Raw genomic sequence first — 17579 nt, 5'->3', positions numbered from 1 at the left:
ACTCAGATGTCAGCTTAGATTCCTCCCTCCCTCCCCTGGATCCACATGTGATCAGACCTCTCTACCTCACTAAGATCTCAGAGTATCGTCCCTCCTATCCATCCTCTGTTGTTAATTCATGTCCTTGTTTGTCACCTAAACTGTTGTAATAGTCTCCAAATAGGAATCATTTCCTTAGCCTTGCTCTCTGATGTAGCCTCCAAGCTGCCACCACCATTTTGATGTGTTCAAATGCAAATCTGATGCTTTTCTCAGCCCTAACTTACAACTCTTTAATGGTTCTCCTTCACCTGCAGCACAATAGCCGAAGTCTTGGTCATCTGGTCCCCACCCATCCCTCCACGTCATTTCCCATTATCTCTAGAACAGATATGGAATTTGGGCTAAAGCTACACTGACCATGACCTTGAGTGTGCCCTACTGATTGTCCTTATATGCTTCTCACACAAGCTAGTCCCTGATCTGGGTATATCCCATTCTTCCTATCGACTTGGTAGAATCCTTCTTCAAAATGAAGCTCAAGAGAGGTTTTCTTCTCTGCAAAGCTTTTCCTGAACAAACCAAGCAGTGTTAGCTATCTCCTTTTTTGTGCCAGCCCAGTTCCTAGTAGTACTTTTGCTCTTACACTCAGTATGGTCTGCAAAGCTATTATTTGTTTCCATGTCTCTTTTCCCTAGTAGACTCTGAACTTTTTGAAGGATGGGACTGTGTGTTATTTGTCTTTGTTTTCCTAGCTCATGTCTCATAGTAAGTAGATGATCAACAGTTTCTTACTAGATGGATAAATGGATGGATGCTTCTTTTCTTATGTACTTTAACTCTGATAATTACATCCTTATCTTCAAGAATAACAAGTTTGTGTTTTTTGTTTGTTTTGCCTCTCAACAGTTTTCTTCTGTTATTGTCCATCCCTCACCCAACACCTCAACCCCACCAACTTTTATCTGAATAGTCTTCTTTAAAACTCAACTCAAATGAGTTACTCCTTTAATTATTCTTTTATAATACTTTGTATTTATTTGCATAATAAAAAGCTTTCAACACATTTAATTGTAATTAGTTTAAATATCTATCTCTTTCCTCAGACTTTAAGTTCCTTAAGACAGTGGCACACATTTCTTATTCATATCTGTAGTTCAGAGGCTAACACAGGTAGGCGATAGTACAATCAGATATTTGGTGAATTAATTCATGAAGGTGTGCCTGAATGTATGAAATAAAGTAATATATTTGAAAGTTCTTTGAAACTGTAAAGCCCAAGGCAAATATTAGGCATTGCTATCATCTTGCTCACATTCATGAATCACATCCTTTCCTCTGCTCCTTAGTTCTTTGTGTCTAGATAGACCACAGGCCCTGGTCTAGATTATCACTTCACACAGACTTCCTGGCTTCCACTCAGAGTGCATTTGACATTAAACTAAACCCCTCAGCACTTGGATAAGATCTAGACTCTAAAGAGGTAATAAAAAGAGAATCAACTGTCCTGCCTTTTAGTCAACTTTATTATTTAAAGTATATTTTTACCGATTTCAGTGAAGAGAGAGGGAGAGAGAGATAGAAACATCAACCATGAGAGAGAATCATTGATTAGCTGCCTCCTGCAACCCTCCTCACACACACACACCACTCAACCACTGAGCCACAACTGGCCGGGCAACTTTAAAACTCTAATAAATGATAACCATATTCTGAAAACAAAGATAGGCAAATCACTTTAGATACCATTTTCTTAGTTAATGGCCATATATTTATCATAACTTAAACTTATGCCTGTTCCTTATATAAACAGAATTTGTTTATTAGTTGAAGAGCAAAAGTATAAAACATTCAACAGAAGAAATAATATAACATGAATGACAACAAAGATTTGATACAAAAATCTCATCTTCCTCCTGGAAAATCCCAGGATATTGTACAAATGACATTGCAATCACATCATGCACCTTGGAGAAGGGACTTTGTCTAGTGTGAAATTAAGGAGCTCTTCTGCATCTTACTATCACCTCACTGACTGATTAGGGCAAGAGGTGAAAAATACTTACCTTAAAGACTGGGGAAGATTGAAATAAGAAAGAATATAATTATTCATGGGTAGAGAATAGGGAATGAGAAGAAACTGGCTGAGGTTGATACCTACACTTACGTAAGAAGAGCTTGGAGATCCTTTATGTCTGGGAGGGGCAAGACCTCTGTTTAATCCTTATCTGAAAGACGTCAAGTAGAGTACATTTTCCCATGATACCATACTGACATCTGGGGTCAATCCTTTCTCCAAATGAAAAAAAAAAAAAAAAAAACTCACTTGCATAAATGCAACTTCAGTAGCACCTTGACAGTCCTGGGAAGTCATCCAACTGAGTGTCAATTTAATGTGGTTAAGTCACATTGTTAGACATTCATGATGTGGGATGCTCCCAGATGTCTCTGTGATGGCGTGGATTTCTCAATAGGTGAGAAGGAAGGGAGCTGCTGTGGATGGATGCTCTCATCACAGAAAGGGAAGCATGATCTAACAGCATGGCTTATGAAGACAAACGCAATCTGGATTCATTCACAACTCCTCAGCTTTTCTGAGACTTAGTTTCCTTATCTATAAGGTGGGGATAACCATACCTTCCTCATACAGTGTTTGTAAAAATTAAATGAGATAGGGCTGCTAAATAACTGATCATGATTAAGTGTTTATTATTCTTGCTTCACCAAATTTTCCCATCCTACTCATCATTAACATCTAATACCAAATTCTATTTATTTTCAGGACTTTCCTATGAAAAATATGCATAAGCACTAACACTATTTCCCCCCATGGGTTTTACACTTCAGTAAGGAGAATTTCAATGAATTCATTTCTTAATTTCTACACACTAATGTTCAGTTATCCAGAGGGTGTCATATCATTACATGTCAATAAAAAAAAAAAACATATATTTATGTATATGTACTTATATATTCTAGATTTAAAAAAATGCTTTTACTGATTTTTAGAGAGAAGGGAAGAGAGAGAGAGAGAGAGAGAGAGAGAGAGAGAGAGAGAGAGAGAAACATCAATGTGAAAGCGGAATATGGATCAGCTGCCTCATGTATGCCCTCTACTGGGGATCAAGCCCACAACCCAGGCATGTGCCTTGACTGGGAATAGAACTGGCAACCTTTTAGAGCATGGGATTACGCCCAACAAAATGAGCCACACCAGCCAAGGCTATCCTGCATTTTTTCATGACAGCAAATTTTCTGCCTCCTTTTTAACTACATTTTCCTAATATCCAAAATACCAGCTTAAATGCTTCTCTTCTGAGGAAATCTTCTCCCCTACACATGACTATAAAAATTTTAAATGTTTTACCAAGGGACCATTTCCCTCAAAATCACACTCCTTTCTATATGCTGTTCTACAGGATAAGAATTCCCAGGGGTTACTCTTAAAACTTAACATGTGTAGATGAATTTTATTGAACATGTTTGTCTTCCTCTAGAAAACTATCTCTACCTGTGGTGATATTCTTCATAATATCTATAATATAAATAGCAATTATCTATAATAATAAAAGCATAATATGCAAATCAATCAAATGACCGAACAGCAGAATGACCGTCTGGATGACCTTCCGGATGACCATGCTATGACATGCACTGGCACCAGGCCAGCCAAGGCAGGTGCGATGCGATTGGTCAGGGGGGCCCCACCATTGCCCCATGATTGCCCTGCAGAGGGAGGCCCAGGCCACCCAGCTGGTGGTGCTGTGGCAGGTGGGTGGAGCCTCCCTCTGAGGGGCGATCAATCTGGGGGCCCTGTGATCAATCACCCCACAGAGGGAGTCCCAGTCCACTGGCCAGTGATACTGTGGCGGGTGTGCTGGGCTGGCCAGCGAGGGAGCCCCAGGCCAGCCAAGTGATCGCACCCCATGCCTGTCACCCACAGAGGAAGGCGACGAGTGTTGGGGGGAGGGGGCAGTGCCACACAGATGGTAAGCAGTGGCAGCAGCAGGGGCGGGGCCAGCTGCTGGCAGCTGAGGGAAGGAAATCCCGGATAGGCCCTGATCACTTGCCAGGCCTAGGGACCCTACCCAAGGGGTCCCAGATTGCAAGAGGGTACAGGCTGGGCTGAGGGACAACCCCCCCCCCAATGCCTGAATTTTGTGCACTGGGCCTCTAGTCTATAAAAGCATAATATGCTAATTAGACCAGATGTCCTGCCAGATGTCCTTCTGGACGTCCTTCTGGAAGAAGCTATCGTGGGCGGGGGCCGAGGAAGAGGCCCCCGGCTGCTGCACTGAGGCAGAGGCAGCCACTGCAGCGGCAGGTGGGGGCTGCGGCACAGGCAGCCGTGGCAGCAGTGGGGGCCGAGCCCCTTGCACGAATTTTGTGCATCAGGCCTCTAGTATATGTACAATTGGCATCTGAAGATGTGGATACCTATATTCCCCACTCCTCTCTTAAATGAGGCTGTTGTAAGACCACATCTGAAGAGATCAGGTGGGGCCTCACAGGCCATCCCAGTTTTTTCTCTGATGGACATGGCAAGCCATTGGTGGGTTCTGAGCAGAGGAGAGACCTGATCTGACTTAGGTGTAGAGACAAACTTTGGTTGCTGTATCTGAATAGACTGCAGTAGAAATAATAGAGGTAGAAATAAGGAGAGCAGTGATATTCTACTGTAGAGATCCTGCAAGAGATGATGGTGATTCAGACCAGAAAGTAGCAGGGACATGGTGACCTGTCTGGATTCTGGTCATATTTTGAAAGTAGTTGAGCCAAAAGTCTACCCTAATGGATTAGATGTAGAGTATTAAAAAAAAAACAAAAAAAAACAAGCAGCCCTAACGGGTTTGGCTCAGTGGATAGAGCATCGGCCTGCGAACTGAAGGGTCCCGGGTTCAATTCCGGTCAAGGGCATGTACCTTGGTTGCAGGCACATCCCCAGAGGGGGTTGTGCAGTAGGCAGCTGATCGATGTTTCTCTCTCATCGATGTTTCTAACTCTCTATCCCTCTCCCTTCCTCTCTGTAAAAAACCAATAAAATATATTTTTTTAAAAAAACAACACAAAAACAAGCAGTCAGGGTAATCATAAGATTTTTTGGCCTGAGCAACTGGATGGATGGAGTTACCAACCACTGAGATAGAAAAGGGTGTTAGAGCAGCTAGTTTAGGGTGGTAGACAAGGCATTTAGTTAGAGACATGTTAAACTTGTCTATTGGACATCCACATGGACATAATAAGCAGGCAATTAGACATGCAATTCTGGACTTTAGGAGAAAGATGGACCCTTAATATATGCCCCTTCATATTTGTAAAAGGCTGAGAGCAATATCAGACTCCTAGTAAGAAAGTAAACTGTGGTCATGATTAATATAGTTCCTTCTCCTTTTTTGACCATGTCATTTGAATTGCCTGAAGTAACTGCAATGGTCAAATCCTGTTATAAGTAGTTACTCTCTGAACTTGCAATTAAGTATTGCCATAAAGCAATATTTTCTTACTTTTGGGGGTTATCACCCTCTTTAAAGTTAAATTCCCCATTTTTCAAGTGCAAATGAGGTTACTGTGGGGAGGGAATTAAATTTAAAAATAAAAATTAAAACATATGATGTACACAGACAATCAATGCAATTTTGGAAAATGTCCTTTGAGTACAGAATATTTAGCCATAGGAGAAGTAATATCGTAAGTATGATAGTTAAGAGAGTAGATTCTAGCTTTGAAATTAATTCATACTTCAGCATATCACCTTGAATATATAATATGTTAAGTCCCAGTTTCCTCATCTGTAAAATTGAGACGTTAAAAAAATTGTGAAGGATATTGAATGAGATAATAAATACAAAGCACTTAGCACAATGCTAGACTCAGTACTTTCTTATAATTCCCAGCTATGATGATGATGATGATGATGATCATGATCATGATCAGCAACTTTACTTTTTATTTACAATTGAATCTAAGACTAAAATTTTTTCTATGGCTTTTCATTTACTATGGACTTTTCATTGAATATATTCCTCAATATACTACTTAAAATTTAGAAAACTTACTCTCAAGACATTATTCCAGTAGAAGGAAAAAGGTATTAGGAATAGAAGTCAGAGTCTGATCCAACCTGTTATTGGCACTTCCATTCTCTTCTTGACTCCAGCCTGCCCTCCCTGCCCTCACCCCAGTACCTTGCCCATATTGCTAATGAACAAACCGAATGAATTGACTCAAAAGGAAAAATACTAAACTTATCTCTTCCCCATTATGTTATTTTAATTGTGTATATTTTTGTGTGTAAGCATGGTTCTTTGGCAGGGGGTGGGGGGGGGAGAACAAAATGTTTACTATAGAAAAACACATATCCTTTTAGCCTGGTAATTTTGGAAGCAAAAGATGGTTTCCATAGTAAGAAGATGGAAAAGGAGTAGAATTAATAGAAGAAAGCACAGAACTAATGCCTGAAACAACACTGTGAACTCTAAGTTATACTAAATTGGTGAATAGGATAAATAGAAGCCAGCTCCAATGTGATTGCTCAGAATGAAAGTCAATAGTGAACTCCCAGAAAGCATCTCAGCACAGCAGAAACTCCTGCACTCGTGACACACTGAGGCTTAATTGGTCTTCCTATGGTTTAGACAAAAGTTTTGAAAATACTTCTGACCTCTTAGAAGAGATTTATAGACATATAATAGTGCTTTAATCCTTGCATCCTGGAGTTGCCAAAGCAAAAGTATATTAGGGTACATCCAATCCTAATGAGACAATGATTGTCTGATATCCCAACTCTTCTCCAGGCCAACCCTGGATCCCAGTCATTCTTTTTCTAGGCCCTTAATTACCTTTACACAATGTCTAATGGGGCATATCCCCCCCTCACATTAGTTCTATATTCGTTGTATTTTGCTGGAATTTCTTTTTATTTCCTTCTTATTTCTCTGTGTGTTTGAATTTCTACCATGTTTTTGGAGGCCTAACTTAATGCATGCCTTTTTACTTGTTATAATATAAATTTCTTAAGATAATTTACTCTTGCTCCAGACTACTCCTCTGATGGTTTATTGTACTTATCTTGCATTTTTCTCCTTTTCCATTCATTTCATAGTCTTGCAACAGAAACTAGTGATATTATTACTAAGTTCTCTATTGAATTAGAAGATACCCACAAAAATCACCATAAAGTAATAAGTTGTATTTTAAAAGTAATCACACAGAGCTTAAATATATATATAGGAGTATTAATGGCCTGGTGCACACAATTCGTGCATGGAGTGGGAGTTCCCTCAGCCTAGCCTGCACCCTCTCCAATCAGGGACCCCTTTGGGGGATGTCCCTGTGGGATCAGGTCTAAACCAGCATTTGGACATCCCTCTCGCAATCTGGGACCGCTGACTCCTAATCGCTCACCTGCCTGCCTGCCTGATCACCCCTAACTGCCTCTGCCTGCCTGCCTGATCGTCCCTAACTGCCCTCCCCTGCCAGCCTGATCCCACTCCCAACTGCCCTCCCCTGCCAGCCTGGTTGCCCCCAACTGTCCTCCCCTGCTGGCCTGATCTAGCCCCCAATGGCCCTCCCCTGCCAGCCTGATCTCGCCCCCAATTGCTCTCCCCAGCCAGCCTGATCTCTCCCCCAACTGCTCTTCCCTGCAGGCCTGATCTCGCCCCAACTGCCCTCCTCTGCTGGCCAATTTGGTTCTGATTGGTCAGTTTCTATGCCAGTCAACGTCAAAAGCTCCGCCTCCTAGGCAGCCATTGGCTCCTTACAGTTCACCCAGATTTGGTTCTGATTGGTCGGTTTCTATGCCAGTCAGTGTCTCTGGGCCTATCAATGGGGCCTGATCAGAAAGGCAGGGCTGATTATTAGCCCTGGTGGAGGCTGGCCCGGCCCGGAGAGAAAGAGAGGCAAGTGCTGATCAACAGCTGCCACACAGGCTATGGATCAGACCCTGCTTCTCTCTTCAGGCCTCTCTTTGGGCCTGATTTGCAGCCCCCTCAGCAGTCAGTGCTGGGTCACCTCACCTGCAGCCACAGCAGTCAGTGCTGGGTCACCACGGCAACCCAGCACTGACTGCAGGACTGACTTCCGGTTGGTTGAGCCTCTGGTTGTGACAGACCCAGGGTTTTTAGATATTAGGATTGCACCTTTTATGGATGTTTTAATGATATTCACGTAAGCTTTGAAATTAATTTTAGAACCAGGTAATGATCTTAACAAGAAGCTTATCCTCTTATTGTACCTTAGCTTCAGGTTTTCCCCAGATTAGTATCACTCACCTAATGCATGGCGCCTGGTGCCAAATTTCTTGCAATAGATTCCACAATTCACAGCAGTCACTAAGGATTTTCAAACATATATGGATCATATCCTGAAGACAATTCTATAGGAGAATTGCAAAATTGGTTTTGAGTAGCCCTGGCCACGTGGCTCAGTTTGTTGGAGCATCGCTCCATACACCAAAAAAAATTACGGATTTGATCCCAGGTCAGCGAACATACAGGAGACAACCAATTGATGTTTCTCTCTCATGTCGATGTTTGTTTGTTTTTTCTCTCCCCCAACCCCCTTCATCTCTCTCTAGAATCAATAAAAACACATCCTCAGGTGAGGATTAAAAAATAATAAAATAAAATAAATTTTTAAAAAAACAAAATTACGATTTTGAGTATTGGCAACATAATTAAAATGTCCACAGTTCCCCAGTACTTTATAAGGGAAAAGTCCCTTTTGAATGGGCAAATTCTCTTATTTCTGCTAATAAACTGAACTTACTATTTTATAGTCACTTCATAGAAGCCAATTCAAAAGTTCAGTTACTTAAACTATGTTCCAGTACATAATGCGCTTAAAAGTTTTAATCTGTATATGTGGAAAATAGGCTCTTGATAATAACAATATGTTTGTCTTATTGTCTCTAGGACTATACTTGATAAGAAGGAACTACTGGAGTTTGCTCAACTTGGCTGTTACTTGGAATATGATCTCTTTGGTAATGAACTCCTCAATTACCAGTTGAACCCAGATATTGACATGCCCGATGATAATAAAAGAATTAGGAGGTAAATATGATTAAATCTCTCATAGCATTCCTTTTTTATTTTCATATCTGGGTGGGTATTAGCAAAGATTCCAAAATCAGGAAGCAGGAAGAACCAGAGACTTGCAGAGAAAAATATCCCAATGCTGTTTCAGGGAGAAAAATCTCTATATATTATTGCAGAAGAAGATGAGTCATCTTAAGTAGGCAAAAAGCTTAACAGAGCCTTAGACAGTCATTCCAGATGGGCAGCTGACAAGAAACACAGATAACACTCAACCCCTGCCATGACAATAAGAGAATAAAACATGTTTTCCTATTTTTATCTCTCCTGAAGTAAGATATTTCTTTCCCAAGTTGAACACACTCAAGTCATAACCTCATACAATATATATTTTTAAATGCTTTATTAAAAGTAGTCACTAAAGAGTTGGCTGCAACTTAAATGTTATAAGTATGATGTCTAAAGAATAAACATCATATAAACTTTCAAAATGGTCTAACATGCAGTGAAAGCAAAGAATGGTACAAGTGGAAAATTTTGAGTCAAGGATGAATGGCTACCTGGTTTATCTTAGTTATATAGTGATGTGAACAGTGAACACAGCAAGTTAGGGAACCTGAAAGAAGAGATAGATTTGAGATTGAAAAGGATGACTTTTGTTTGGGAATATCTAAGTGTTGCTATCCAGAGGGGCCCTTGGATAAAAGTGTGAAGCTCAGGCTAGAAATTTGAACTGAGACATAACTATAGACATCATTGGATTGTTTGCAATAGTTGGAAGTGTGGGGATGAATAAGATCACTCAGAGAAGAGAATGAGGACAGAGCCCTGGGGAACACACACGTTTAAGGGATGGACTCAGGAACAGACACTCAAGGACAGTTGAGAAGTTTTCAAAGTGATGAGAATATCAGGAAAATATGTTATTACGGAAGTTGGTGGAGAGGAATGCTGAAAGCAGAAGGGCTTGAGCACGTGTAATAGGTGGCAGATACCAAGTGAGATAAAGACTAAAACGTATCCACTGGATTTCAGTGAGGAGGGTCTCATTTCACAAATAATAAGTGCAGTCTTGTTAGAAAAGGCTTGAGGAATAAGCAGGGGGTGAGGAAGAGAGAGAATGTAGGGGTTACTTTTTCAAGAAGCTTGGTACTAAAGGGAAGCAGATGTGTAGGGCTAAAGCTTGAAGACAAGACAGATCAAGGAAAGGTTTTGTTAGGAGTTGAACAATGTTGATGTAGCTGAGAGTGAGAGCAGAGACAGACAGAGAGAATGAATCCAGGGAAGTAAGTAGTGCCCATTCTACAGGGTTGTGATAGAATGCATATGAAATAAAGTATACAACATTTTTAGCTGAGTGTCTGGAGCAGAATATGGAACTGTCAATTCATGTTCCTTTAAAAATCTGGAGAGAGAAGAGATACAGAGAAAGGCTCCTGAGGAGACAAATAGATGGGATCTGAGAGGCAAATAAAAAGTTGGTTAAAATGAGATATATTTTCTCCACTGAGATGAGGGGATGCAAGTAATGAGGTGAATACAAATAAATCTTGGCGGGAGGAACAGGAAACTGAGAACATATGGCCCCATATGGTCTCTAGTGTGCCCATGACAGTCATCTCCTGAGAAAGAAGGAGTGGATTCTGGGCAGAACCTTGGAAAAGAGGATGTAGGCTGGGGGTGAGAGGGATGTGGCTAGGGACAAGATGTGTGCGAGACCCAGGTGAGACTAGCAATCATGACTGCATGACCGTATATTGGCACCAATGCACACATGATTTGGTGATTATTTTCCCAAAAAACACACAATGTTTTGTAGTTTGGTAGTGGAACCAAAGAAGCTTTGTGAGTAGAAGCAAGACGAACCAAAAAAAGTGAACAGTTAGAAAGATTGAGGGTTGGGATTCTATCTAAAAAATGGGAACAGGGAGGGGTTGAGATGAGGGTCATAAGGTCCAACTTGAAGGAAAGGGAGAAACAGTGTGTGTGTGTGTATATATATATATATATATATATATATATACACACACACACACATATATATATATATATATACACATATATATATATATATATATATATATATGTATATATATATATATATATATATATATATATATATATATATATCAGGGGCAAATAACCTGGAGCTTTAATGAAGTGGGTGAATACATTTAGTAGGAAAGGGTGAGTGAAAAACTAGAAAGATGTAACTGGTGGTCAGAGTGGGAAACTGAAGATTCAGATTTCAGAGAGGAAGTAGTTCTCCATGATGACAAGGACCAGAATATGGTTCCAAGTGTAGAAAACTGGTTAGAATGGAAGTAAGCAAAACTGGAGTAGAGATGTGATGTCCAGAAACTGTGAGGTTCAAAGAACAATTGGGACAGGCTTAGCTTCTTTCCCCTGGGCAGGCAACCTTTCTATCTATACACCTTTCTGCTGTCCCCATGTATCAGCACTCTTCCTTGATGACCTCATTCAGAGTAAAATATGCTTCAAGTTTAGCATCACTAGAGAGAGTAGTTGATCAAGGTTATACTAGTTACATAGAGGCTCAGCTCTGCAGAAGTGGACTGCTTGGATTGTCCTGACCAGTAAAGCTAGGTCTTTTTGTCTTTTTTAAATACTCAAGCTAGTTCTTTGATAAACAGATTTTTTTGTTTCATTTTTGTTTATATTGTTTTAATGTTTTTAATTTACTGGCCCAGGAACATTATTCAATACTGGCAAACAGGTTTCCCTATGCCCTACTAGTTATGCCATACTCAGGTGAGTATCCTCTGACATTTAAAATGGGGTGGCATGGTAGGTCTTTATCATCTTTCATGATTTCAAAACCATGATTTCCTGATGAATACCCTCAACACACATTTTACAAATCATCTGGGAAATAGGAAGTTAGCTCCTAGGACCTGCTTCCTTTTTGGCAGCGAGGTATATCTTTTGCACCCCTATGTCTTCCTTGAGGCTCCTAGACCTTCTGGAATAAGACAGGAGATCTGCAGAGGGGGATCTATGAAGGAGATGTGGGGAAGGATGACCAACAGCTCCCCCACTATGCCTTCTTAGCATATTTAATATCCTTTCAAGCTATTAAATAAAAACAAGGACTTAATTTTGTCAACTTTTATTGTGTCAAATGTAAATATTCTCAATGTATAAAATACATCAAAAATTATCTATGTGTGTATTGTGTTTATGTATCCCTATGTATATATGTATGTATGTGTAGTTAATCTCCCTTAAATCAAAACCATGCATTCAGTCACTGACTCAAGCAGAGCCCCAAGTAATGACTAAATGAACTGTTGGACTGTGTGTGCCCAAGTATCCTCGTCCCCCACCTCTTGGGCACTTGTTTTTCATCATTCATTGGCAATATTTTATGAGCTCTGGTAGTTGTAAAGCGCTGAAATGCAAGAACAGAGAAGTATGCTTTTGCCTACCTCTGGTTTTCAGCACCAGAAATTCTGTGTCTAACACCTGTTTTCAATCTTCTGCTCCATTTCTCAAATCTTATTATATCTCTGCCTTTTCACACTTTGTAGTCTCTCTCTAATATTTGTTTTCAAAACACTAACTCATTTGTATTTCTATAATTACTGTGGTTTTTTTTTGTTTTTTTTTTTTGTCTTCTCATCTGTAGTGGTTCATTCCTCCTAGCGGCATCGCTAGAACTACTGTTCTTCCATACAGTGGCACCGCGTGAGAGATGATCTCATTTTAGGAATGACCAGGCAGTGTTCTTGATGGGATATAATTATGTTTCTAGAGCCATAACATTATCTCCCTCATGAGATAGCTGGTCACCAGATCCTTGACTTAATGAGCTCTAAGGGTTCCCATTTTCAAATGAGTATCTTATCCATTGTGTTCTTTCCTTACTGCCACACAATTCATTAAGTTTGTGTTGTTGACACAAGAGTATGACACAAGGCCTCTGACGGAATTCTGCTTATCCATATGATATGCCTCTGTAGTAATGAGATACTACTTTTTTTCCCTCAAAGAAGACAGATGAAAAGTTGGGGAAAGCATGCCCTAAAATTTCCTGTAGTGTGATCCTCCTTTTCAATTGTGGATGGAGAATTGTCACACTAAGTTTCAGCATTACATATTGTTACTGTCAAATCTTTCTTTTTCATAAATGATTGATAACTCTTTTATATACTTCCCTCAAAGGGAGTTTTTCCAGAAGTAACTTCAGAACTTTTGGACATTACACAAATCTTAAAGAGGCAAAGAACTGTGGTGGCACAATTAGCATTCTGTATACTTTAGGACACACTTGGGGTACACATGATGACATGGGGTACATGTTACGTGAATACAGAGCCCTAGACAAAATATCCAAGTTGGCTCCTCTTCTCCGGCACTTGTATCCCTTTGACCTGCAAACACAAGACCTAATTTTCCATTGTAATTTATTTTTAAATGTATGTTTTCAGAGGGCAGGGTTTTGTGCTTGAGTTTTTGTGCAGTGCCCCACGTTTTGCTTCCTGTAGTAGTTGTTAAATATGACCCGTGCACTGGAATGCCAAGAAGTGCTTTTGAAATAAAAAGAATACCTAGATCCACTTGGGAATCTAGAGACTGACGATACTGTATAGCAAACGCCAGAGAAGAGACACTGTCTCCAAGTTACATCTGTCATCAGGGACCCACGCAAGTCACGACAGACACTGCCCAGAGTCCAGACACGTACAGATGGTGGCTGTCAGGAGGTGACTCATGCTATGGATTACAGCAGGAGATGTTCAGACAATAGCCAGGAAGCCCTTCGTTAGTCAATTGACTATAAATTTAAAGGAATGGCTCGTTATTTGTAGCAATTTTGGTGAAATAGAAGGAAGGAAGAGTAAATTTTTATTGGTCAATTTAGTACTCCAAGACTAAGTCAAAATTCTCATAGACTTCAAAGGGACAAATGCTCCAAATATAGACGTACCATTGCTGACCTTTAAAAAAGGACTGAATCGCATGGCCGTCATGGCTCAGTGGTTGAGCATGGACCTATGAACCAGGAGGTCATGGTTTGATTCCAAGTCAGGGCACATGCCTGGGTTTCAGGCTCCATCCCCAGTAGGGGGTGTGCAGGAGGCAGCCAATCAATGAGTCTCTGTCATCACTGACGTTTTGCTCACTCCCTCTCCCTTCCTCTCTTAAATCAATAATTTTTTTTTTTTTTTAAAAAGGACTGTCTAGCCATCATATATGATCTTCACTTCCAAACCAGTTGATTTTACTCTCAGAATGTTTTACTTGTATGAAGATTCCTTTTGTTTCCTTATTTAATCACAAATGGTCATTGATGTTATTTGCTAGAAAAAAAAGAAAAGAGACTGAGATCTGAAAAACAGGCCCACTGAGAGAGGCATTTTTAGAGTGGAGAACCAGCCACAGATGCAGAGCAAAGTTATTTAGTGAAATGCTAAAGTGGCCATTCATTCAAACTCGCACCTCCTGTTAGAAGCTATCTTTAATGCAGTATTGCCAGACATTGTCCTAAATATCAAAGGCTGGAAATTTCTGTGTTCGTGGAATAGGGACTGTGTTCCTACCAAAATGCAGCAGTATCTTTATCATCATCATGCAGGTCTCCCAGTACAGATGCCACAGTGGAAGGTGGGATTTCTATAAGCACAGTAGGTTTTTAAGTAAAAGTTTAAAGCACCCTGAAAATTGTAAATGTGAGACAAATGATGTAATGAGTTACCATTTTTCACAGGGTGCGTCTTCTGGTGGATGAGGGCTATGAAGACCGAATTCTGATGGCACATGACATACACACAAAGCATCGGCTGATGAAATATGGAGGCCACGGCTATTCTCATATACTCACCAACATTGTGCCTAAAATGTTGCTTAGAGGTATCACCGAGAATGCACTTGATAAGATATTAATAGAGAACCCTCAGCAATGGCTAACTTTCCAATAAGATGGTTATAAATTCACACCTCGAATATAAAGCTTACAGAGAACATTCAGTGATTTCAAACCGACTCTGAGATATTAATCAGAGCTACATAGAACTAATGATAGGTCATTTCCTTTTTGTGAGAATTAGAAGCATGTTACCTTCTCAGAAACTGGCCATTACATCTGCACCTTTAGGGAGTCCTTGAGCCTCATGGAGCCCTAGTACTTTGCCTTAACAAATAATCACAGAAGCACCTGCTTCTAAACCATGAGTTAGAGTCTAAATCCCTTTAGTGAAGCCTTGTTTTGTTTTCTTAATCTATCAGCTGCCCTACTTGAGAATTTAAAGTGTTTTGAGTTAAATTACCCCCTTCTGGAGCAATCCAATGTTTCTTGTAATATTGATGATCCTACTAATTATCCTGCTGTTCTTTAATTAATGCTTAATGAGTAATGTGGCACTTTAAAATAGCTTCTTCAGCAAGAGAAGTGAAATTTTGAGTTTTTTTCAATAGATACTATAAAACAATTACCATTTTACAATGGTAAAAATATTGTGGAAGGATAATTATATGCTGTCTACCTATCTATATATACTTATCATAAATCAATTGTGTTGCCTATGCTTTTCTGGCACCCATTTTTGCTATAAATTTTTGTTGTGCTTTGAAAAATTTGTATAAGGAGGCATGAACACATAACATAATACTGAATTATAAAAATTCAATCATAAAAGTCAGAATATATTACATAATATACTTTAATGAATCATAACATTTATAATAACAAAGGCCACAATTTAATCAATTAATCATGTATAATGCAAAAAAAGAGAAATGTTTGCCATATATATATAGTTCCTTTATTTTCTTTACCTTTTCTTTGTTTTTCCTTGGGCCTAACTAAAGAAAATAATGCTTATTTTTCTGAAGAAAAGGTCAGGTATATTAGAAATGACAATATGACTCTACAGCCAACTCTCTAAAAGGTATCAGCCTCGGCACCCTCCTTGGAGCATGCCCATGACCTTCTCTCAGGCACGTACTATTTTTTAAAACTTTAAAGGTCCCCATGAGACTTGCACCAGGGGAGCAGTGAACAGCGGCAACTCGTCCCCAGCTCACCCCCTGAACCTGTCTCCAAGTCTCCCTTTTTTCTGACTTTCTAGTGGGCTAAAGCAGCCCTACCCAGGTTCTCCTATTGCTTTTTCCACCCGAAGCCCTTCCTTTGTTTCCTTTATTTCAGCTTTAATATGTACTCTCAAGATAAATAAATAAATAAATACATATATACATAAATAAATAAAATAAAAATAAAAGGTATCCAGCCCTGATGGTTTGTGTAAATAAAGCCTTTAAAAAACTCAGTTAAAACTCTTAGTTGATGTGCACTGCTTTTTGTAAGTTAATCTTGTGGTTGAATTCTCGGTGTGCTGTTACCTAAAAATAAAATAAAAATTCTACAAACCCTGTTGCCAATTCTTTGCTAAGTATATGTTGTTAAATAGAAATAAAATTCATTGCAACTCCTTTCTGAGTTATCTTATATATTAGGAAGGTCAAATGGAACTAATCATTATTCTTAGTGAATGGGCTAAGTGTTTTTAATCATATAATCATGACAGCTACTCAGGCTAAGGCATTTAAACCAAGCAAACAGTACCTTCAGATGCATAGCTCTTTTGGAAAGGTGAGGTTTGCTAAATAAAAGATATTTCTTCAGATCAAAGATGATCAAGCTTTCTGTGTGTTAGAACCGAAAGTACCCAAGAGGAAAGAGCCAGGGGAACGAACTAATTCCTTTAAGTGAAAAGAAAATGCAAATATCCTTCACCGGTAAAACAAGCAGATTTTTAAATATCTGTTTTTGAAATCTACTTGTCAAAGAGTCTTCAAAAGGCAGCGGAGAGGGGAACAGATTTTTCATTGTAATCGTGGAAGTTGTCTGATAGTTCAGATCCATCAGCATGCATTTTTAATTTTTTCCTTAGTTTTAAAGAGATGGCTTTCAGTGGTGTATTTTAAACAGAGAGAAAGGATTTCCACTACTCACAAAATCTACTTTACTGTTAGCTTCAATCCACCTGAGAAAAAAAGAAAAATTGGTCATTTGAATGCGTATAATTCACAAACATTACAAAGGAGAGCCACTTTGTTTCAGTAGTCCTAATGTTAACAGTCGGCCACAGAATGCAGTAAGACGTATCGATTGGCAGAGGGTAACAGAGAAGTCACAGGCTTAATTTATAGACATGTGAGAGGGCATTTTAAACTAATACAGTTTAATTTTCTAGATAACGCTTAAAAGAGAAGCCATTTCAATTATTCTGCTATTCCATATATTTTTGTCATCCAAACTATATTTCAATCCAAAATAATTCAAATAATGTATGTGTTTGTATGTGTGCACGCATACACATATATTTTTTTCAATTAAAATTTTGAGGCTATAGCAGTCACTGTGCCTATGGTCTAAAGCCACACACACACACACACACACACACACACACACACACACACATGTATATATACATATATATATATAGCTTATATATATGTGTATAAACACACATATGTAACAGGTATTTCTATAAAATATATACACTTTGTTGTAATACTCATTATATGTGAAATTGTTCATTT

The 17579-nt window shown here is 39.3% G+C and overlaps 1 protein-coding gene across 1 annotated transcript in view; it reads left to right on the top strand.

The window, feature by feature from the left end:
- The window catches only part of PTER (phosphotriesterase related), a 56219-nt gene extending 39855 nt beyond the window's left edge, over positions 1 to 16364 (top strand). Inside the window, exons 4-5 of the mRNA XM_008148823.3 lie at positions 8892 to 9032; positions 14746 to 16364. Of these exons, the coding sequence (XP_008147045.2) occupies positions 8892 to 9032; positions 14746 to 14956 (352 nt within the window). The 3' untranslated portion in view covers positions 14957 to 16364. The remainder of the gene's footprint in view (positions 1 to 8891; positions 9033 to 14745) is intronic.
- Positions 16365 to 17579: the final 1215 nt, after the last annotated feature.

Source organism: Eptesicus fuscus, chromosome 2 (genome assembly GCF_027574615.1).
Source record: "Eptesicus fuscus isolate TK198812 chromosome 2, DD_ASM_mEF_20220401, whole genome shotgun sequence".
In the NCBI taxonomy this organism is placed as follows: domain Eukaryota; kingdom Metazoa; phylum Chordata; class Mammalia; order Chiroptera; family Vespertilionidae; genus Eptesicus; species Eptesicus fuscus.
Note: the sequence above shows the minus strand (reverse complement) of the source record. Positions and strands in the feature narration are given on the sequence as shown.